The 24,173-nt window shown below is 38.5% G+C and overlaps 2 protein-coding genes across 5 annotated transcripts in view; both read right to left on the bottom strand.

Annotated features, from left to right (window-relative positions):
- The window catches only part of LOC129768927 (uncharacterized), an 89,007-nt gene extending 75,548 nt beyond the window's left edge, over positions 1–13,459 (bottom strand). The window contains exon 1 of one of the 4 annotated variants that reach the window (XM_055770875.1): positions 13,337–13,459. The gene's annotated coding sequence lies outside the window, so the exon portion shown is untranslated. Of the gene's footprint in view, positions 1–12,899 lie in introns of all 4 variants that reach the window. The other 3 variants (XM_055770873.1, XM_055770874.1, XM_055770876.1) reach the window with 3 other exon arrangements.
- An 8,732-nt stretch (positions 13,460–22,191) lies between these two features.
- LOC129769981 (TM2 domain-containing protein CG10795) lies at positions 22,192–23,026 on the bottom strand. The gene is made up of 2 exons (XM_055772533.1): positions 22,674–23,026; positions 22,192–22,552 (listed from the first exon to the last, which is right to left on the bottom strand). The coding sequence occupies exons 1-2, from the start codon at positions 22,940–22,942 to the stop codon at positions 22,276–22,278; spliced, it is 546 nt and encodes a 181-aa protein (XP_055628508.1). The 5' UTR covers positions 22,943–23,026; the 3' UTR covers positions 22,192–22,275.
- Positions 23,027–24,173: the final 1,147 nt, after the last annotated feature.

Genomic DNA, 24,173 nt, shown 5'->3' with positions numbered 1-24,173 from the left:
AGGTTTGAATACGTGCGAAATAATCATCTGGTGATCGATTAAAAGTTAGCTCGAATGAGGGGCTCATTGACACCAATAGATGGTGTATTTTATAATCCTAAGAAACATGTGATTCCGTAAAAATATACTACAAAATTACCGTAAATCATGGAAAAGACAATTTTATTTATTTGTTTTGAAACATTCAAATCCCTGATTTGACAAAGGTGTGCTGAATTAGAGCATTCAAAAAAGTGGACAAACCATGATCATATTTTCAACTGGACAAACCAAAATCATTTACTTTAGTTTTTTCCAAACTGGCGTACTCGATATCTCAAGTTCTACTGAATCGAATTTATATGAATACAATCTGATGCATATATCAACCAATAAAAAAATAAAAAAAATTAATTCCACTATTTTCAAAAAATCTAGAAATGTGAAAATAGCGTTTTTAACAGCATTTTTTTCAAACGGCCGACATTTTGTCAAAAAACATGTTTTCTTACTAAGCGCAAGTTCATGAGTCCAATCGCAGAACTGTTCATTGATTGATCTTCTAATCGACCCCGTTGAATTTACCTTTTAATAAAAAAAATCCTAGTACTTCTTCCAAAAGTCATCATTATAATATCAGATTATTTTCAGACACAATTCTCGTTTAAGATTTTTCAACCATTTGCAAACAACATGTTTCTCCGTTACATGGGATACATTTTTGATACAGAAAATATGATAGAATAAAGACAGTCCCCTCCCTCCTTCTCCCCTTAGAGAGGGGGGAGGACTGTCCATTCACCATAGAAATATTTCGTGCCCCCTAAAATCTCCAAAAGCCAAATTTGGCTCCATTTGCTTGATTAGTTTTCGAATAATGCAGAAATTTGTTTTTCATTCATATGACAGCACACCCTTAGAGAGGTGGGAGGAATGTTGAACCACCTTAGAAATGTTTCTTCCCCATAAAACCTCCACATGCCAAATTTAGCTCCGTTTGCTTGATTAGTTCATGAATTATGCGGAAATGTATGCTTCATTTGTGTTGGGTAGCCCTCCACAGATTATACCACAACGGCTCGTCAACTGACAGTAGTCAGGTTTGACAGATGCTACGACGGATGGGTCGGCGGCAAGACAACTGTCATCTTCTTCAACTGTTAGTCACGAGTTTGCAATAGCACGAGTTACACATAGTTTTATTCGTTATCAATGTTTAATAAACTTCTTTTAATTTATTGTTTGTGAATTACGCGTTTCACTCCAACGCCGAAACACAACAATTTGTATGGCAGACCCCTCCCGGGAGGAGTGTCTATTCGCCATAGAAGCGTTTTGTGTCTACCAAAACCTTCATATGCCAAATTTGGTATTTTCTTGATTAGTTTTCAAGTCATGTAGAAATTGGTCTTTCATTTGTTTGGCAGACCCCCCTCCCCCTAATGAGAGGGAGGAGGAGTATCTAACCACCATAGAATCATTTATTGCACCCTAAAACCTCTAAATGCCTAATTTGGTTTCATTTGCTTGATTAATTCTCGAGTAATGCAGAAATTTGGGTTTCATTTGTATGGCAACTCCCCATTAGAGACGGGGATGGAGTGTCTAACCACCATAGAAACATTGATTGCACCATAAAACTTTCAGATGCCTAATTTGGTTTCATTTGCTTGATTAATTTTCGAGTAATCCAGAAATTTGTGTTTCTGGAGGGGGAGGAGTATCTATCCATCGTAAAAACACTTATTGCATCATAAAACCTCCAGATGCCTAATTTGGTTGCATTTGTATGGCAGCCCCCCTTAGAGAGGGGGATGGAGTATCTAGCCACCATAGAAACATTTATTGCACCCTAAAACCTTCAGATGCCTAATTTGGTTTCATTTGCTTGATTAATTCTCGAGTAATCCTAAAATTTGTGTTTCATTTGTATGGCAGCCCCCCTTAGAGAGGAGGGAGGGATATCTAACCACCGTAAAAATTTACTGCACATTTACCCTAAAACCTTCACATGTCAAATTTGGTTTCGTTTGCTTGATTAATTCTCGAGTAATGATGAAATTTGTGTCTCGTGCTGAAGAGTCAAAAGCGCAAATAATTAGCTGTTTTAAAAGCTTGAAAATGGTTTGTATGTAGCGTGCAGACATCTTTTTCTGTTTTCTTTTCTCATTTCATTTGGAATTTTGCCAAAAAAAAGTCCATACGACGTCAATGGGGATCGAACCAAGGCCGGCTGGAATGCAAAGCTATTTTACACGACCACGCTATCCACATGGCTAATGATGCTTCAGCAGTTGTTCAGCAAATACGTGATAATATTGCACCTGATTATATAATCAAGTTGGGAAGTGTTTTCTATGAGTAAAAAAGGAGCGCATGAAGGAGAACAATATCTATTTCGGTCTGGGCCGAGTATGTGGCAAAGTATGCGGAAAGCTTATTTGTCTTTTGTTTCGCTCGCTCGTATTAATCTTATATTGCTGTACCATGTATATTATACAAATGCTTACCAGTATTTGTGAGTCATGACATTTTCTGTTATGTTATGTCTCATTTAATGTCATAAATCGGGATGACAAAACATCAGCTAAAAATCAATTTTGGGAGTACACTGGAATATGCAAAATCAAGATTGCAATGCAGTTAGATTTTTTCGATTTTCGATAATAAAAATAAAAAACTGATAAACTGATTTTTATTTTATTCAGATATTGGATTATAATGCATTGTAATTATAGAAATAATCCATTAGCGGAAAGTTTCGGTGATCCTGAAAAGGGACAAAAATTTGCATCAAAATTTTTTTTCGTGACTCGATTATATACCGTTCTGAATCATATTTCGGACGCTTAAGATATTTGATGCAGAAAACAGATCTAAACTTTATGCGCAGGTATTATTTGGTTGATATTTTGAATAAATTAGTTCTCTATGCTTCTAAGATTTCTTCTTTGGAACCTATTTGATTGTAAACATAAAAAATTATCGAATAAAACTGTTTTTAAATTGAAGCGAATCGAAATCAAACTTCGGACACTGTTTATAAAGAAAACAAATTTCGGATACTCTGTTTGCGAAACGGTTTATTGTGGTTTTAAGCTCAGTCTATATGCAATAAAATTGTCAAGCATTCGAAAATAACAACGACTTGGTCTGTCTAAAAGTTTACTGCAACCTTTTATGCACACAAAAATGTCTTCTTAAAAAAAATTTTTTTTTTAATTAACTTGGAATAATTTTCAACAGCCTCGTTTATGATATTTTCAAGCATTTTCCCCCAAAATGCTTGTCGTTTATTGATGTTTCTTTATGTTGTAGTTTCATGGTTTGAACTACCGTAAGGGTTATATTGCTTAAATGATAATTGTACATTTGAAATCAGGTTATTCGTTATTCAAAATAATAAAATGATTCAAGGTAATTCACAGAGCTTGAAGCTTGGTTCTTAATTTTTGTTACATAGTATCATCTATTTTGTCATTATCCTTTTGTACCCAGGCGCTTAGATTGCTTCATTTTCATTTGACGATTTGATAACTTCACTTGAGTATGAATAATGAGAGAAGGTGAAGTAATATTCTCTTTATTGAGCGTGAAGAGAGAGTAGCACTATTTTCAGCCTATGTGAGTTTGCATGAAATTGGAAGCTGATAGGCTCATTATTGAGTTACTATGTGTCGATTGAAGTGAAATTGTGAGGCCCTGATGAGCATATCGGATCAGACTCATGCAGGCCGAAAATTTAACTATTCTCTCTTCACGCTTCATAAACAAAATATCGCTTCTCCTCTGTACCAACTTATCGTCCATTTGTTTTATTTTGAGTACTGAAGCGAAGTGAAATGAAAATCGTCAATTTGAAATGTGTTATATTCGAATTAAAGGAATGTTTGAATTCGAAACGTACCCATTGAAACTAATGAAAACAGCCTTGTGAAAAGATGTGCAGTATGCCAGCTGTAGTAATGAGTTGCCGGTTATGTCGAATGTAACTAACAATTGCAATGAGCGAGCGTCATTTCGCATGTGAAATGAAACTCTTCGAAAATGACAATCAATTCACCTATGTAAACAGCTCGAGATCTAGTGCTCCCGTGGCCGAGTGGTTAGCGTCAAACCTAACATGCCGGGGGTTTAGGTTCGATTCCCGTTCTGGTCGGGGAAATTTTTCTTCAAAGAAATTTCCTCTGACTTGCACTGTGGTCACGCGTATTCTAGAGCTTGCCACTCAGAATGCATTCAAGGCGTGTGATTTGGCATAGAAATCTCAACTAAGTACTAATGAAAATGACGCAAGTAATACTACGTTGAGACGGCGGAGTTCCTCTAGGAACGTTAGTGCCATATAAGAAGAAGAAGAAGAAGAAACAGCTCGAGGGAAACCGAAGGCGTTATGATGACGGGAAACAAGCAGAACAAACGATATTTGCCGCGTTAAGAATTGAAAGATATTACTAAATAGCCTCTTTTTTCATATTATTTTTCTATATACAATGTTTTTACTGACTATATAAGACCTTGTGGGCTTCCTGGTTGTTATTTCACCTCTGGGAGGCCTTCCTATGTACTTCGCTTGTTCTCGTCCGTAGCGGCAAATTTATTATCATCTTTAAGATATCATTTTGTTCGCGCACGAGTCCCAATCAGGTATGGGCAAAATCGCATCGAAATTCGTTCAAAAACACTCATCCACCGATAAAACTCACCCTTCTATTCTCCGTTTATGCCTCACTTCATTTGAGACAGAAAACATTCACCTATCATCTTCGCAAAGTTCATTCTCGATTTGAACGGAAAAATACTGTCTCGATTACGCTCATCTATTCTCAGAGAATTTTGCATTCCCTCATTTGCCTCTCGGAATGACGTTAGATGGTGATAGAATTAAATTGGGAACTTTTGCTTGAGCCAGCGAGTGTCTCTGTAAAATCATTCGTTTTTCACTCAAATAGCAATCATTGGGCCTCGATCGCGGCAGTAAAATATAGGTGGATAGTTGAAATCGAGTTGTTTCCTGTGCACTATTGGAATGTTCTGTTTTTTGTAAGCCAACGCAAAAGACCATATTAACGCAAGTTATTGGTGAGCGGGAAGGTGGAATCATGTGCACTTGAATGCTGACAAGAAAAGAGTACAAGGGAAAATAAAATCATACATACACGCAGATTCAGTCTACTTTGGCTCACTCGTTATTTTGTTTCGTGCGATCTTTCCAAAGGAGCGTTTTCCACTCTTTGTTTTGTTATGTTCACTATCAGTCCCGATTGAAGATGGTCGGGGAGTGTAGGAGATGCGCTGGATGGCGATCGTGGCGATCGTTATCGCCATCATAGTTTTCCACTGGCGTAGGAACGCCAACGGAACGCATGGGGCGCGCTCGATCAACAGCAGCGCATGATGCCTGATGCCGCATGCACCAAAGCCGGAGGGCACATTTTGTGCAGATGCAGCGAAGTAATGCAAAAATAATCATGCAGAAGTTTGTGCTGACAGAACCAACCATAATATTCACTTTATGTAAAAGAATTTAAATAAAATTCAGTTTTATCTGAATCTTGACTAATGCAGTCGATGTTCAGAAAATAAACTCCCTTTACTTTCAGCACTCCGGGGTGCTGAAAGTGTTCAGTCTCAGTCCGTAAGTTGTGGCACATCCCTTCCAGACCATTCCTTAAGGGTAGATAACCTGTTTGTAGATAACCAACTAATTCTTCAGATTCAGTTTTGAAGTTGTACATATAAGTGGATATGAAGACCTGTTGGATAAGTAACCGATGAATTAGATTAAAATTGTAGCAAGCCATGAGTGTATAAAAGAATAAACTTTCTCTTCTATCTAATCTAGAGACGAATGAACTCTCAGAGTTTAAAGTCTCTCTAATTCAATACCTTCCTTCCTTCCTTCTATCTAACCGTCATACCAAACAGACGTGTTTCACTCAATTGTCCCATTAGGTTATGGGCCCAGACAGCAAAGCCTAGCAACAGCACTGTTTGGTGACAAATTTTTCGTTCGCAAAGAAGTTTTTTCTTAATGTGAAGAAATTACTCAAGAACATTTAATCTAGTGAATAGTATGTCAGTGACGAGGTCTCCTGTACGAAATATGAATAGTAGTGATCGAGAAAATGCGCCTGGTGCCGGATCAGATGCTGGAGGAGGAAACGGATCACAAACAGGTTTCAGAGGACAAGGCAATGCTGGAGCTCGATTACCGGGAAGTTCAGTGTCGCTATCGGTAACTGGAATAGAATTCGAAGATCCAGGTTCTTTCCAATGTATTCCGTGCATCCAAGGCAAGCACCAACGGCAGCCATTCAAGGGAAAGGGTCACAGAGTAGAACGCGTGCTTGAGCTGATCCATTCTGATCTCTGTGGGCAAATGGAGACACCGTCGCTAGGAGGACGTCGACATTTTATAACATTCATCGATGATGCTAGCAGGAAGGCGTTTGTATATTTCCTGAAGTCGAAAGCAGATGTTCTAGAAGTGTTCGAGGATTTCAAGGCGTACGCAGAGAACCAAACGGGTGAGCCAACGGCAAGGAATACGTTAAACAAGCATTGCTGGGGTATTTACGTAAAGCTGGAATTCATCATGAAACGACGGTTCCGTATAATCCTGAGCAGAACGGACTGGCAGAGCGGATGAACCGGACACTAGTGGAACGGGCTAGAAGTATGTTTTTCAATGCTAAGCTTGAAAAGTGGTTCTGGGCAGAAGCAGTAGCCACTGCTTCCTACGTGGTCAACCGATCACCGACAAAAGGTCTATCGGTTACTCCAGAAGAAAGATCCACAGGTAAACGTCCAGATCGATCGTACCTCCGCGTTTTTGGCAGTGAGCTAATGATATACGTCCCTAAAGAGAAGCGACGCAAGTGGGACGCAAAATCCGAGCGATGTATGTTCATGGGCTACAGTGAGAACTCGAAAGCGTACAGAGTGTATAGCTTCAGAGTGGAGAGCATAGTAGTCAGCCGTGACGTGATATTTCTGTGTGAAGATAGAATGATTCCAAGGGAACTAGATCCTACCGTACAAAAAACTTCTTTCAAAACAGTTGTGCAGAATGAACTAGAAGGAGAGGAAGAACAAGTTGTTAATGAAGGCTATCAAAATATCCTTCAGCGGATCGAGCTTAGTGGCAGCAATAGTTCCGACAATGGCAGCTCTTTGATCAATGTGGATCAACAACCTGCTGCATTCCCTCCACAAACAGAGGACCCACAGCAGTTGGTAGAGAACAGTGCGAGGGAGCGCGTGACTCCAGGTAAGTATCGCGATTTCCATTTGGGTTTCAGTATTCTTCCTCATAAAGCTTCCCAAACTCCACAGTTATACGAGGTCCCGTGCAATGTGAATGATGAGCCACAAACATTCCAAGAAGCGATTACGAGCAACGAAGGCAACCGTTGGAAGGACGCAATGGTTGGGGAATATAATTCATTACTGAAGAACAAAACATGGGAGCTCACCGATTTGCCTGAAGGTAGGAAAGCACTCCGCTGCAGATGGGTGTTCAAAATCAAGGCGAATCCTGACGGTTCGACAGAACGCTATAAAGCTCGTTTAGTAATAAAGGATTACTCTCAAGTGAAGGGCATCGACTATGAGGAGACTCATTCACCCGTGGTCAGGTATGCTACTATTCGATACTTGATGTCGTTAGCTGCCAGTATGGATCTCAAGATACACCAGATGGACGCAGTCACAGCGTTTCTACAAGGTGAGCTGAACGAAGAAGACATAAACTTGGGGCAGCCGGAAGGGTTTGTCAAAAATGAAACTTCGACAAAAGTGTGTAAGTTGAAGAAAGCGCTGTATGGATTGAAACAAGCCAGCCGAGTCTGGAATCAGAAGCTGGATGGAGAGCTCAGATGCTTTGGCCTGACGCAATCAAGGTTTGACACGTGCATGTATTTTAAAATCGAGAATTGAAATATTCTTATTGATGACTTTCTGATGTTTTCCAACAATCAGCGTTGGATAAATGCTTTGAAGAAGCAACTTACAATGAAGTTTTCAATGAAAGATCTTGGAATGGCCAATAAAGTTCTTGGAATCCGAGTTACGCGAGTAGAGAGACTGTGTATTTGGACCAGAAGCAGTACATTCAACAACTACTGGACTGATTCGGCATGAGTGACTGTGATACTATAGCAACTCCGGCAGATCACAATCAAAAGCTTTCAAAGCAAATGAGTCCTAGCACCAAAGAAGAACGAATCAAAATGCAGAATGTTCCATTTCGAGAATTGGGAGGAAGGCTCCAATTTCTAGCACAATGCACTCGACCGGATATCAGTTTTGCTGTTAATGCGGTCTGCTATCACTGCAGCGATCCTGGTAAATCACGTTGGCAGGCAGCAAAACGTATTTTTCGGTACCTGAGAGGAACGAAAAAGATGAAGCTTATCTACAGTAAACAAGCAGATGGCCGTTTTGTTGGCTTCAGTGATGCAGACTGGGGAAACGATATCGAGACGCGACGTTCAATAACTGGATATGTCTTCACGAAGTCGGGTGGACCAATTTCGTGGAATTGCCGCAAACAATCAACTGTGGCCCTTTCAACGACAGAGGCGGAGTACATGGCGGTATCAGCAGGAAGACAAGAAGCCATATGTTGGAGAGGAATACGAGAGGAGCTATCGGGACAAGCAGAGACGATAACTATCTTTTGTGACAATCAAAGTGCGATCAATCTTGCTGAGAAGGAAGTCAGATATTCGCCGCGAAGCAAGATATCAGCTGAATCGGACTTAAGGAAGAGTGGCGATAAGCGGTTTAAGTGTGAGTTATTTTCGAGTTATTGATTGCATTTGGTAAAGCATTACTTAAGCTACATACAACACTCATCAGATTTGGAAAATCACACGTACAGGGTGACAAAAAAGTCCGGTCACACAGGAAAGTCTCAATATTCCAAAGAATAAGAAGAAAATCTGAATCTGGCTTTCATAGCTTTATTCGGTAACTCATAAAGATACTTCACAGACGATATCTAGGAATTACACCACCTTTCTCTGATCGAACCAGCTTCAGACGTCTCGGAAAGTCGTCGCAAGCGGCGCGCACGTGCTCCATCGGCATCTCGTCCCAGATTTTCGTGATAACTCGCTTGAATTGCTCCAAATTTGTTATTTTATAGTCGTTCAGCTTCGACATCATGTATCCCCACACGAAATAATCCAGTGGATTCAGATCCGGAGACGACGGAGGCCATTCATTCTTCGAAATGAAATCGGTCAAGTTTTCCTCACACCACGCCTGAACAACCTTTGCGGGGTGGGATGGGGTGCCATCTTGCTGGAAGCAGTAGTAATCGTCTTCAAACAATAGTTCAGCTTGAGGCAGAACATTTTTCTTCAAAACCGTGTCCAGGTAGTACGCTGCGTTGATTTTCGATAAAAATAAGAGGCAGTTTACCTCTCTTGCAAATGGCTCCCCAAACCATCACTGACGTCTTATTTTGGAACCGGGAAACGTTCAGCTTGTCCGCAGGAGCTTGCTGGAGGCTCACACTCCAAACTCGATCATTTTGGCGATTGACTGTTTGCTCCAAAACGAACAGCTTCTCGTCCGAAAAAATAATCTCGTCATCTGCGCGCCAACCGAGCAACTCCCGCTACCGTTGGTACCTCTTGTCCTTTGTAGCTTTGGTAACCCCATGAACCACCTGTTTTTTGTACGGTGTATGTTTTAAATCCTTGCACAGAAGCAGGCGGATTGATTCTCGGTTCATTTTAAGGTTCCTGGCCAGCTTCCGTGCAGATTGGGCGGAATTCCGGCGAATCCGGTCTTGTATAATCTTTTTCAGCCTTGGAATTCTCACAGACCTTGGTCGTCCATATCGTGCCTTGTCTTCGGTGCCTCCGGTCTCTAGGTACCGATTTATGGTCCGGTACACGAATTTCCGGTTGATTCCGAGCGGTTTTAGGTGTTTGAATATGTGTCCGGGTTTGTATCCTTTCACATATTCAGCGATAACAGCTGCTCTTAACTCTGCCATGGCTCACAACTCAATGTAAACAAACTGCACAGAAACGAAACTCTGCCACTTTGGGCAGCAAAGTTAGCCCTTTCATTTGACATATAGATGGAACCAGAGAGATGCAACGTGTAGGCTACAGGCGACCTCAAAAAAGTGTGACCGGACTTTTTGACGTAGGACTACGTCTTTCATTTCTATACCGGGGTGTAAAATCAAAGTTTCGAAAACAAAAGCGTTACGCCGGAGACCGAGATTTTGAACGTTAATATCTCCTAAACAACTGAACGAAATGGTATGATAAACACTTCATTCGAAAGATAAAATGTCTACGCGTTATATACTTGTTACTTTTTGATCCAAAAACTTGTTTCAATAGTCTTAAAATTGCTTTCAAAACAGGCTATTGAAATCACCAATCGGTATATAAGCGAGCGCCGCTCGGAAATTCATTCAGTTATAATTGAACAGCGATTGGAGCATGTTGTCGCTGTTGTGGTGAAGCTCTTCGTTTATCATGAAGGCGCGGATGAACGGTGTCACCAAGAGCCTGTTTGTGCACCTTAGGCCAGAAGGGAATCCATCAGGAGGAGAGTGATGCCACAAACGGTTCCCCGGGAAGAGATCGGAGCAGCCGCCACACACACACGCATACACGCGCGGAATTTTTTTTCGTTTGGATGCCATCCAGCATCGAGAAGATTCCGGAAGAATATTATCGTTGCTGAAAAACAAACTGCCAGTTCCCCTGGGAATTGAAGAATACATTCATGCGAAAGAGTTTTTTTTAAATGTTTTCTAACATATAACGCTGCGACCAAATACATTTGGTTATGTGATTTTTCAATCAAATGCAATTAATTAGCAGGAAAGCTTCTGAAGATTATTCTCCCCCATCAGTAGAATATTTTCGTATCGAATACAAGATGCGCGCGCAATGGAAAATGTTTCGCATCGCGAAAAACATATAATTTTCAATCAATTATTGCTCAGTCGCCAAAAGTTTCAAACTCAAAGAGTTCATTCGCCTCTAGTTTGCCTTCCAAATAGCCATCGTAAACCACACCTTCTTTCGATTCAGTCACGAACAAAAAGCATACTTAAGCGATATTCTGGTGGTGAAACGCATTCATTTTTCGTGAGGACATCGACAAGACAACATCGTTACTGAACGAGCTGGACGAGCTGGATGGTGAGGGATCAAGGGATTCATTACCTGGCCTGACCTAACCTGAAACGCATTCAGTTTGTTTGGGACTGTGACGGAGCGCAGAAAAGCCGATCCATCAGAAAGAGAAGAGAAGACGACCGAGAGAATATCAGCATCGAAAATTGGTTCCGCTTGATACATCGGAGCAACCGCCACACACACATACACGCGCGAAATTCTTTACGTTTGCTGGTTATCGAGAAGAATCCGGAAAGAAGTGATCTTTGCTGCAAAATAATCTGCCAGTTCCCCTTGGAATTGAAAATTACATTCAAGCGAACGAGTTTATTTTAACGTCTTCTATCCATATTATACTGCGACCAAATACAATTGGTTTTGTGATTTTTCAATCAAGTGCAATTAACAGGTGGTTATCGTGTTAGTATTAACCACTGGTGGTGGACTTCGAGAAGAATCCGGAAAGATATCGCTGCTGCAAAATAATATGCCAGTTCCCCTTGGCATTGAAAATAACATGCAAGCGAAAGAGTTTATTTTAATGTTTTCTAACCATATAGCACTGCGACCAAATACATTTGGTTCTGTGATTTTTCAATCAAGTGCAATTAGCAGGAAAGCTTCAGATTATTCAGATTATTCTTCCCCATCAGTAGGATATTTTCGTATCCAATATTGGCGCATAAAACCTTGTATCTCCAAACAAATGATCACTAAATAAACGATAGTCCTACGTCACCATTGCGGTTATACCATAGATATAACCCACTTTCTGTTTTTTGTCACCCTGTACAGCACGAATAACGTATTGAAGTTATTTGGAATGCTCAACGAAAGCCCGTTATAGCGCCAAACTTCAAGCTCGTTTTTCTCGAAATCAAAAAAAATGTCACATGGTCCGGTATGATTTAACACCGACCATTTATTAGTGTTGCAGACGTTGAAATTTGAGTTTTTTGAGAACAGAAAAATCACCGGAAATCGGGGTTTTCAAAATTCTTTTTGATGCCAAATATCTTAAAATTGCATGACACGTCGAGATTTACAGTTACCTAAAAATGTTTATTTGTTAAAAATCGACTTTTCAGACGGAAAAACTATCAAGCTCCAAAAAAAAAATTTTTTTTTCGACAAACTTTTTTTTTGATATAACAGTGAAGCTCGACGAGTAATGCAATTTTGAAACATTTGGCACCAATGTTTTTTTTTTTAAACCCCAATTTTCGGTGATCTTTAGTTTTTCAAAAAAACTCTGTGACACTAATAAATGAAGTTCGAATAGGCTAATATTTTGCAAAGGGTATATTATCGTGCAAATCAACATTTTGCAGCAAGTTGCGAATGAAAAATCGAGATAACTATTTTTATTGGTACCCAAAACCATACGCTACGTTTCGTACTCCGAGGTTTTTCGAGATGACACTAGATCTCGACGTTTCATGTCATTTTAAGACATGTGGCATCAAAAAAAACTTCCTTTACTCCTTTATTCCGATTTTCTTTACTCCCCCCCTTGGGTGATTATTCGATTTTCAAAAAACTCAAACTTTGACCGCTTTGCGTCACTCTCCCTTAAGTCCGATTGAGCTAATATTTGGCATAGGGTGTTTTTTTCGAGGCGGTGAACACTTTTTATGAGGTAACTTTTTGAAATTAGAGATAACCATTTTCATTGGCACCCTAGTATATATTGACGGGGGACAACAGGGGATGACAAATATAGAAATATTAAAAAAGAAATCTGATTTTTTAACGAACCTCGCATATCCAACACTCTACACTCCACCCAAACGACGACCATCGCCATCACTTAGAACAATAGCTGAACGATCCAAAATTGACTATGACTTTTTGTTCAGTTACTCGGGGTATTTGGATGCAAAGTGCCCCACAGAGGAGGCAAAAAGACACGCGACAACTCAGTGTCTCAAGGACAACGTTCGTTACTGATTTGCATTAATACTTTTTCATAAACTTTGTACACTCAATGTTTTCCCTAGTTTTATGCGTTATCCTTATTATTACGGTGGCTTTCATCGATTTGGCTCAACAACACTCACTCGACCACGTTTTGTTGTGTATTCCTTTCGGAATTCCCCATAACACACCCTAATAGCACGTGTTCACTACCGTTGCTATCGATCCCTTGTTTAACTGGCAAAAAAAAAAGATCTAAACATTACACTGCCACTCACGCTGAATGATGGGGAACTTGTGGCCACAGGCCAAATTTTTCACGGCGCACACAAAGCGTGAAAAGTTCACTTTTGTTGGCAACGTATACGCGTTGTTTGTTCCTTCGGAGCGAGGAATAGGAAAAGGTAGGTTATTGTGCTAAGGATATCGAATATAACCGTCTAAACCGGTCGAAGGTGTTTGAATGGGACGGGAAAAAATGGTTTAATATTCCGACAAGCGCACACTGTTGTACTATCATTATGGTGTAAATGATTTCTGAAGCAAAGGATGGCATAGAAACATGGTTTTTGCTTTCATTGCGCCTTACGAACCAACCGTGACGGCGGGAGTCTTGGAAACAATGTGAATTGGTGGAACTCGGAGGAAGGTCTTTCATTGAGTTGATTTGTTAAACAGTATTGAATTTGCAGGCTTTCATTCAGCAAGGCACTTTTGAAAACGATTTCTTGTAGATGAATGATCCCATTTTGGCATTTCTTCAGAATGAGCGAAGTACTACTCGTCCAATACAATGTCCAATCAAAGCGGAGAAAAGCAATTCTGTTATCTCAATCCCTTATAAGGCCTGGAAACTAGAACTTCAACTTCAGAGAACATAATCGTTACGTGAGGAAGAAAACATATTATATCTTTCATAAAAAAAACTATTGAAACAGTTGAAAAAATTGGTTGCAATATAGTTGCCATTGATCCTTAATCCCAAAAACACTATTTGCCGTTGCCTTGTAAGCTCACTTTATTGCGCCTTTTGTTACGCAAGAATTGAAACAATATTTCTAATGCAACGAGTATTTTTTTATTTTTTCAGTAGGATGACCATTTCCATTTAAGGGTTGTCCGAAAAATCAACTTTTTCCTCTTTTTGCCAAAAATGACTTTTTTCAAAAATTCATAACTTTTGAAGTACTAGACCGATTCAGATGATCAACATATCAAAATGACGCAATCACAAACATATCAATCACATCTAAAAAAAAAACAAAATGGACGATAATTTCTTCAAACATGCTTTTTTCATATACCGCACAAAAAAACGCACATGAACAGAAAATCGCACAAAAAAAGGATTTCCTGTACTTTTTATTGGGATGCAGCTGCAGCCTCTAGGCTATACTCCACATCCAGCGAGGGTGTAATCGAGAAATCGAGGGTATAAAGATCACTGACCGACACAATCTTCAGCCCGTGTAGAATCATCATTGGCCTGCACAACCTTCGGCCTGTGTATCTGTAAAGAGTATGTGTTTGTATTGCGGTGAGTAAATAAAAGTTAATCGATCGGAAAGGAGAGATATAACCCTTGCATTAAAAAATGGTAATTTTCGGATGGCGATAGAAATAATACAAAACATGATTTAATGGGACAAATTTCCTTTGTCCTTTTATGGTAAGAATTTCAACATTTCTCGTCGTCGATTACTTCCTCTGGGGGTACGCGAAGGACCGTTGCTATGTTAATAAGCCACAAAATTTGGAGGAACTTAAAGAAGAAATAACTCGGATTTTCAACAGCATTGAAGTCGTAATGTTAGAGTTGTGCATGAAGAATTTTGTTCACCGTTTAAAACGCGTTATCGAAAAAAGGGGTGTGCACACCGAAAATGTCCTACAATATGCTTTATTTTCGTTTTTTTAAATAAAAATCGATAAAAATTGATCTAAAAATTGAGAAAAAAAAAAGGTAAAATTTGTCCATTTTTTCAATGCAAGCGTTAGTAAAGAAATACAACGGAGAAACATCATTTAATGTTAATATGAGCGTTCCTGAGGAACATGTTAAAATCGTGGCTACCTAAGATATCTCGAAGGTAGATTTCTGATTGTCTGCCTCGGGACTCTGGCAACCCTATCCCATCCAATGCAAATTGAGCGTAGGCAGCATAAAACAGGGCTCGCGCTTAGGGGGCTCACGTATTGTTTAAAGTTTGGAGTCATAAATGTTAATATTTGATTACGTTGGATAGTTCCCTTTGGCAAGCGATGTTTGGATACCCATCCGGAAGCTTTCTTGACGATTTGCAGCTGTGATTTTAAGCTGAAGAATTGCGCGGAGCACTTCATTTTTAATTTTAGATTATGATTTCTAGGCTCATGATTTTCTATGCTGGCTACCAATGTCCTGGAAAAAAGGTAATGAAGATGGTAGAGTTTCGAGTGACATAGCATGCGCTGCCAAAACTATCTCTCAAATAGTGACGTCAGCCGTTGTGTTTATCTCTGATTGCCCACCGCATCCGTGTGAAAATGCTTTTTTTCAATGAGTGTGTTATCAATGATTTGTGCTCCCTTGGCCGAGTGGTTAGCGTCACAACTAACATGCCGGGTGTTCGGGTTCGATTCCCGTTCTGGTCGGGGGAATTTTTCGTCAAAGAAATTTCCTCCGACTTGCACTGTGATCACGCGTATTCTAGAGCTTGCCACTCAGAATGCATTCAAGGCGTGTTACTTGGCATAGAAATCTCAACTAAGTACTAATAAAAATGACGCAAGTAATACTACGTTGAGACGGCGAAGTTCCTCTGGGAACGTTAGTGCCATTGAAGAAGAAGAAGTTATCAATGAAAAACATACATTTTATTGATGTTCCCGCGTATTATAAACATAATGTGATAGCTTGCAGTGGACATTTGTGAAATCACGTCGAAGGAAACCAACAAAAGTGATATTTTAGTGAAACATTTTCACTCCCCCATGGCCGTAGAAACAAACGAATTTTCCTTATTTTAACGATACCATATTAATATTACTATGGCTCTCAGTGTGGGTGTGTGTGATGTGAGAAAATAGTCTTCAATTAGGCAGCGTTTCACTGAAAATGTTACTGCTTTCGAAGACTAAAATTACGACTACTCTCTGGGTGTTTTCACCATATTAATAAGGCCACAATACAATTGTCATCCGTTAAAAGACAAAAAGTTGCAAGATTTCATGAGAAATTTGGCTCAAATCATCATGAAATTGTGAGTATTTTGAACATTGTTTTGTTTCTTCCATATGACGCAAATAATTACGAAACCATATTTTGGTCGCCAATACAAATATACTTCGCCTACTGCTTGGTCCCTTAGTCTGCCTACTCTCAATGCCCTGGAATGCTGAGAACGATCAGCATGGCATGCTAGAATCACATAGATTGCATGCTGCATGCCCGATGCGATAAATATGGGCATTTAGTTCATAGTGATTGGACATAAGCTGAGATATCATGCGAATGAAATCACGTCCTACATTCAATCCCTTGAACCATGTGTAACCAACGACCGAACTCATATTTACTCCACATGGGCTGCCAACTTACGAAAGTGTGCTGACGAGGAATGTGGGAAAATTCATTACATTAATGAATAATTTTTCAACCAAAACACTTAATAGATATCTTATTCTTGTGAGGAAATAAGATGAGTGCCTATAAAGTTTCATTGAGCTGAGAAAGGTTCAACATTTCAATGACTTTTTTTCGCTTAGATAAGTAATCTTCGAAAACTTCTTTTCATCCATCTTACAGCCCCGTTATTCCATTGGTAGATCCCACACAATTAGTCCCATTAGTCCAGTAATTCTTGCAATCATATAGACCAGTGGTTTTCAACCATTTCTGCTCCATTCCCCCGTTTACGAAAACGAATCCCAGTGCTTCCCCCTATCAGAATTTTTAAGAAAGTCTGTAGCATATCAGTAAAATAATGAAAGAATCCAAAAGGCTTTCAAGTTATATTCACAAAAAATAAGATTTTGTACTTGTATCTGATTGTATCTGATGTGTTCTCCCGTGGCCGAGTGGTTAGCGTCATAACTAACATGCCGGGTGTTCGGGTTCGATTCCCGTTCTGGTCGGGGGAATTTTTCGTCAAAGAAATTTCCTCCGACTTGCACTGTGATCACGCGTATTCTAGAGCTTGCCATTCAGAATGCATTCAAGGCGTGTTATTTGGCATAGAAATCTCAACTAAGTACTAATAAAAAATGACGCAAGTAATACTACGCTGAGACGGCGAAGTTCCTCTAGGAACGTTAGTGCCATTGAAGAAGAAGAAGAAGAAGAAGAAGAAGAAGACTTGTATCTGATTACAAAAAAGATATATAAAGTCAGTATGGCGCCTGCGTCTGAATGATTTCCAAAATCGCCACAAGACAACAACACGCTTAATTCGCATATCAGGATAAAAATCGATCATTTTCAGATCGATGAGTTTGTTCTGAGATTGATCCGAAACTTTTGTCACTGCCGGTCGAAAGGGAATTCAAACCATGTCCAAATCTTGTTCTTTGATATAAGGAAAATATGTTCCAAACTTAACTTGTTGTAAAAAATTTACAATTTCCTTTTTAATGGTCTTCTGTACGGTTTCTTCGTCTGTTCCATCATCATTCTCTGACAAAAGTCTTTCAAACATTGTGAAGTTGTTCAATCGAACATTACATTCCAGATTTGGAAGTGTTTGCCGAGTATCGCAAATTTTAGCGTATCTAAAAAAGTTTTTGTGGCAATTTTTGTTAATCATTGTCAAATTTAAAGCGAAGTAAATGTGCAATAGTCCCTTGCAGATTTCCCCCCTTTCACTGACCAAATTTCCCACTAGGGGGAATTCCCCACCGGTTGAAAATCACTGATATAGACGGATTTCGCGCCAGCTCGATCAGATGTTGACTTGACCCTCTCAGAACTCAATGAAACTTTCTGGGCGTGAAGACCTTACCTAACTAAACAACTTGGCATACTTAGTTTTCCGAAAATTTATCTAGACTAACATATGGAAAGGGATAAATTATTTTTTTTTACTCGAAAATAGTAAGTCCTACAAAAAAGTGGCCTATGGAAGAGTTTGAGGAAAATAATTGAATTTTCTGAAAAAAAGTACCAAAAAATTATTTTTTTTTCAATCCTACACTAAAAAAAACAATCGATTTCCAAAACTAAAAGTCGATTTTCTCAAAATGGTCATCTCAGATTTTGATTAAATGGCAGATAAATGATAGATAAATATTTGCCCTACAACGCAACTTGTGCATATTTAAGGCAAAAAAGTTTTTCTAACAAAAACTTTCTCAAGATTTTTTCTCGAAAATTTAAATTTTCTGGGTGTACTGGGTGTTTCTGGGAATTTCAAAAAGTTAACCCATAGAAAATGTTCACCACCTCGAAAAAACACCCTATGCAAAATATCAGCTCAATAGGACTTGGACTAGGAGAGTGGCGCAAAGCGGTCAAAGTTTGAGTTTTTTGAAAATCGACCTCCGGGGATTTTTCGGTTTTCAAAAAACTTAAATTTTAAAGTCTGCGACACTAGTAAATGAAGACCGAATGAGCTAATATTTTGCATAGGGTATATTATCGTGTAAATCAACATTTCGTGGCTATTTCCGAATAAAAAATCGAGATAACCATTTTTATTGGCACCCAAAACCATACTTTTCGTTTCGTACTCCGAAAAAAAACCCAGAGTCCAGAGTCCCAGAGTGCCGATTTTTGCCAAAAAAAAAATTTTTTTCGAGATGACACTAGATCTCAACGTTTCATGCAATTTTAAGACATTTGGCATCAAAAGAAAATTTTTGAAAAACCCGATTTCCTTCACTCCTCCCTTGTGTGATTTTTCGATTTTCAAAAAACAAAAAACTTTGCGCCACTTTCCCTTAAGTCTGATTGAGCTGAAATTCGGCATAGAGTGTTTTTCCGAGGTGGTGAACATTTTGTATAGGGTAACTTTTTGAAATTTTACTCTAGGCTCTAAAAGTCCTCCGAAGACAGTTTGTATGTAGAATTTGAAACATAAAAGTTAGAGCAAAAACAGTTTTTCATGGTGACCTCAACGCAACTTAGAAAAAAGGCGCTATATCGGTTATTTCAAGAGATAGAAAAATACTTTGTTCTACAAAGATGTCTCAAATAACTGAGACTACAATATTGTCGAACTATATTTACCTCTATCTATAAATATAAGCAAGTTATATTTTTTATTTCAACGACAATTTTAGTCACCCTATTCTTGATAGCATGAAAATGAGCGCTCTATTATATGTAACAACTTTGTCGAAGACAATTTTTGTCTAGAGAATAACTGTCGAGCTCTAAATGCTCATTTCCACTTAACACTCCTATACTCGCGCATTGGTCTGTCAGACCGACAAATCAATAATTCGCTCATTTCTCAGAAAATATCAACACTACGACTTTGCGAGTCTCTCTAGCTTCGTCATTCGTCGTTCGTCATCGTTTAGCGTATCGCATGTGTTGGTACAAATGGGACGTGTTTCACTTTTTAACACTTTCGGTATGACGCGAGTATAGGAGTAACTTTTTTGGACAAGTGCCTTTTGTAATATTCTAGAATATTGTTGAATGAAATGTATAAATTAACGTTAGTGGCATGGAATATCTATCAAATATTATATAATGCATAAGATCATTACCTGACTTTTCTTATTTGATTTCAGTCCCTTTTGTAACTGGATTGAACGGATCCATATATTAACTATTCGTCATTTGACTCATACGTTCAAAAGCAAAATATAAATTTGTGACTTTTGTATAGTTTTTCGCCAAATATAATGGTCATACATATACATACTTGGGAAATAATTTCACTTGTGGAAGAATTGTAAACAGTAAACTATAAACTAATCGGTAGCTTATGGTAATTTTTAACAGATACAGTTTCGGGGATATTTTTTTATAATGGACAATATCGACAAGAAAACAAAAAAAAAGAAAAGGAAGTTCCTAGAAATCCTTTTATATCACCTTTTTATGCCCCATCTAAAAAAAGGCATTAATTGTTAGTTTACCAAGAAAACAGAGACAAAGAATATTAAAACTATGCAAATTTTATATTCCAGAGCCATCTTCTATTCATCTTCTTATCATCTGGTAATTATCTAGAAGGTCGTTATACATTCTTCTCTTCGATAAAAGACCCGAAAAACATAGAACAACTGCATGAAATGTAAAAAATATGTTTGTTTAGAGCATGCAGTTATGCTATGTTTTGATTCATACTCCAATGAAACCACTGACGGAGCATCCATTTTTGCCGGACCGTGGATTGGACGATTCCCAGCATCTTACCGATGTCCCGATGTGACAACTCCGGATTCTCGAAATGAGTGCACAGGATTAATTCACGACGCTCTTTTTCGTTCGACGAAATTTTTCCAAATTTACAAAAAATTGACAGTGAAGCATGGCCAACGTGATCTATACACTCTTATCTGATTATAAGCGAAAGCTGAAGATATAATTCCTAAAAATTAAATTTCTACAGCGTTTTTTTCCGTGATGCAATTTGATGTGACACACCCTTTATTGTGCAAGCAATGTCTTCAAAATCCTCAACCATCGACAAGTAACCGTGTAAACCATTTGAAGAAGCTTGTGAATCTTCAATATTTTGGTTAGTGTTACCCTCATCTATACGTCGTTTTTTCCTATTGTGCCAAATCACTGCTAACCGACGTAGTTTATTACGGTTACACTTGGGGTTGTTAATACCAGCACTGCATTTGTAATCCTTGCAAATCCTGGAGATCACGGCTTGACTCATGTTGCTAAACAATGTCACACTTTTCTTTGTTGAATTCTGATGATTACGCAGAAACAAAATGATGCTATTTATTTTCAGTCACTTTATATTTGCTGCCGGTCACGATTAGTAATTTTCAAACAACTGCAAACCCTTTTTTTATTATCATATCTACAGTGTCTTACAGTGACTCTTAATAGATACCTAAATCTACAACAACTATTCGATACCAGACCGACCGATCAAGAAATTTTTGGCAGATGGCTATTGTTTGAGAGCTGTCGTGGCTCTCTGAATTGAAATATATTGTATTTGACTACAAAAACAAGCTGAAAACTCCATTTCTACCTGTTATTGATTTTTTCTATAGCTGTACAAAGAAAAATTTAAAATTTTCATGAAAAAATCTTGAAAAATATTTTATTATGAAAACTTTTATGCACATGTTACGATGCATGGAAGAGTTGTAGGGTAAAAATTTATCTACCATTTCATCAAACTATGAGATGACCATTTTGAGAAAATCGACTTTTAGTTTTTAAAATTGATTTTTTTCAGTGTAGAATTTCAAAAAATATTTTTTCAGTATTTTTTTCTGAATATTCATTTATTTTCCTCAAACTCTTTCATAGATCAATTTTTTGTAAGACCTACCATTTTCGAATAAAAAAAAATTATAAAAAAAATGATCAAAAATATTTAGTCCTTTCCATAGACTCTGGATAAATTTGCGGAATATTAAGTGTGCCATGTTGCTTAATTAGGTAAGAGGGTCATGCCAATCCCTTAGACGAGTTGGAATGAAATCCGTCTATGTCTTCAGTGGACTCCTTCACACAACCGAGAGATTGTAATAAATTTCTACAAATATTTTGTAAGAAATCTCTTTCTAAATTGATGAAATAATTCAAAACGTTAGATATATTTCCATAAAATAAGAATAATCCAACAAAATGCCAGAACGCATTCATGGAAACACAATACTAAGCAATACACAGAATGTCTAGCTTCATTTATCGACCGTTATACTCGTTATTTACATCATTTAAAGAACTCATCTTGCCAAGGACAAACAACAAATAAAAAACCATCGGAGCTACCAAGCGAAATGTATTCTAATCCAATCAAAACGCTGTAAAGATATCCGTAAAGCGAGCAATAAAACCAATGTGCTATTAGCTAATCCTGTTTATGTAACTTCGCTAGCTTTATGCCAGCATGCTCTCTCGTGATGGATTGTTTATTTTCTGACATGAAATAAAGCAAAACGAAGGCGACGTCGTCGAAGATGATGGTACGATGTGTCCGTAATGTATCATTTCAAAAGTTCATTCCGTTTATTACAAAAATTTATGCTTTATTTTGGTTTCAATTCATTACTATATTTTATTAGGACAGAAAATGCAAACTAACAATCACCAATTATCCTGGGGTAATCGATAGGTCCAATTATCACTGCGGACTACCGTAATGCCAGGACCGTAAAAGGGAATAACATACGATGATCCATCCGCTGGGCCAACAACTTGTGTGGCTATCAGAATGACATCCACCAGCTGACCGAGGAACATGAAACCTAGGGTGCAAAATTTGAGCAAACCAATGGCGGGATAGCCTAGATAGAACCGATCTGCACCAAACATCCCTAGGAATACTGAGAGCAGGAGAGCCGTGTCGAAGTGGTAACCATTTCTGGAAAAAGAGAAAAATAAGTTCAGAATGGGTATTCGTCTGAGTGGGACTTAAGATAACTGTTTTCTGAAAAGTGATACCCGGAAAATTGCATCATTTAATGGCCAATGTCGTGACTTACGTCCACTTGCACGGCACCTCCCGGGTGAAGCTCGAGTTCTTGGTTTCGCTGCAGACAATTCCCTCAGCAGCTATACACCACATGCGGGCCCTGTTCTCCTTGGTACACCCCTTTAACTGTTGCGTTTTAGGATCGATGTGTCGTATACTAGGATCTGGACAGATAAATTGTCCCATCCGTAGGTCCGAGCAATCCATTTCTACCTCAAAACTGATCGGTACGTATGCGACTAACAGTACAATTGCGGAGCTGCACCAAGGCGATTTCATTTCTACTTGTTATTGGCTAAAAACAAATGTAAATCCTATATCACCCAATTGAAATTTGAAATTTACTGCTTCGTAAGCGATGTTTGTTTACATTCAATGTTGATGTAACAAATGTTTCATACTTGTTCCTTCGTTGGACCACGGTGGAAACGGAACGTTCAAGGGGTATGAAATACAGGGATGCCAAGTGACTTTTACAAACATTCAAATAAACATCACATGATCCGAAGAAATGTTTTCACTCGTCTTTGGAATTGGGGGCTGTCCACACACCACGTGGACAGAAAAAGCATTATTTTAGACTCCCCTCTCCCCCACCATGGACAAGCGTGGACATTTACTAAACCCCTCCCCTCTTGTCCACTTGGACATTTTTTGCATTTTCTCGGATCAAGGAAATAAAGGCTGATTTAGACGATGACAGTCAGCGCTCTAGTTGAAGTATCCAGTGAATAGAGAACAGACACTCTGTTCAAGTTAGAGGCCAATTACTTGTTCGATACTGGTACAAGTAACTTGAACAGAGTGTCTGTTCTCTGTTCACTGGATACTTCAACTAGAGCGCTGACTGGCATCGTCTAAATCAGCCTTAATTGAATTGCGACTATATTTAAAGCTTATTTTATATTACCGGAACTGTAACGTTAATCTTGTTTTATCCTGATTGTAATATTAATTCAAACGATCGGCTTTGTAAAAATAAAGCTAATTGGATTTATTAGAAGTCGTGTTTTTCCTGTCTTTTGAGTTTTTCACTAACATTACCCGAGAATTAATTCATATCCCTCTTCGGTTTCTTCCAAACTCCATATATGTAGTGTTGGTTTTTCCGTTGTTGATTTCCGCTTCGAAACATCACTTATAGGCTTCGAACAGATTATTTTAATATTTGGCACATGCTATCATTATATATCTTATGATATTTTATGACAAATTCTAATAGCAACTGATTCATAGAGAATCATATCTTGGATATTTGACGAAGTTTTTGGAGAATCAAAAACCATTATATTAGAAAATATAGCAGTTTGCTAGGAAAGAATGAATCGTAAAGCAGTATGAGAAAATAAATTTATTATTTAAAGTGTCAAGATGAATTCGAATCTATCCTGCACGAACGCAATTAAAATCAGAACTATTCTCTCATGAGTTGGCTGAACTGTTTCAACTGTCCAAAACTTCACGGTATTTCAAATCCTGTTACAATTTGAAGAAGGTCTAACCATCGATA

Source organism: Toxorhynchites rutilus, chromosome 2 (assembly GCF_029784135.1).
Source record: "Toxorhynchites rutilus septentrionalis strain SRP chromosome 2, ASM2978413v1, whole genome shotgun sequence".
NCBI lineage: Eukaryota > Metazoa > Arthropoda > Insecta > Diptera > Culicidae > Toxorhynchites > Toxorhynchites rutilus.
This window is presented reverse-complemented; position numbering and strand designations above follow the sequence as displayed.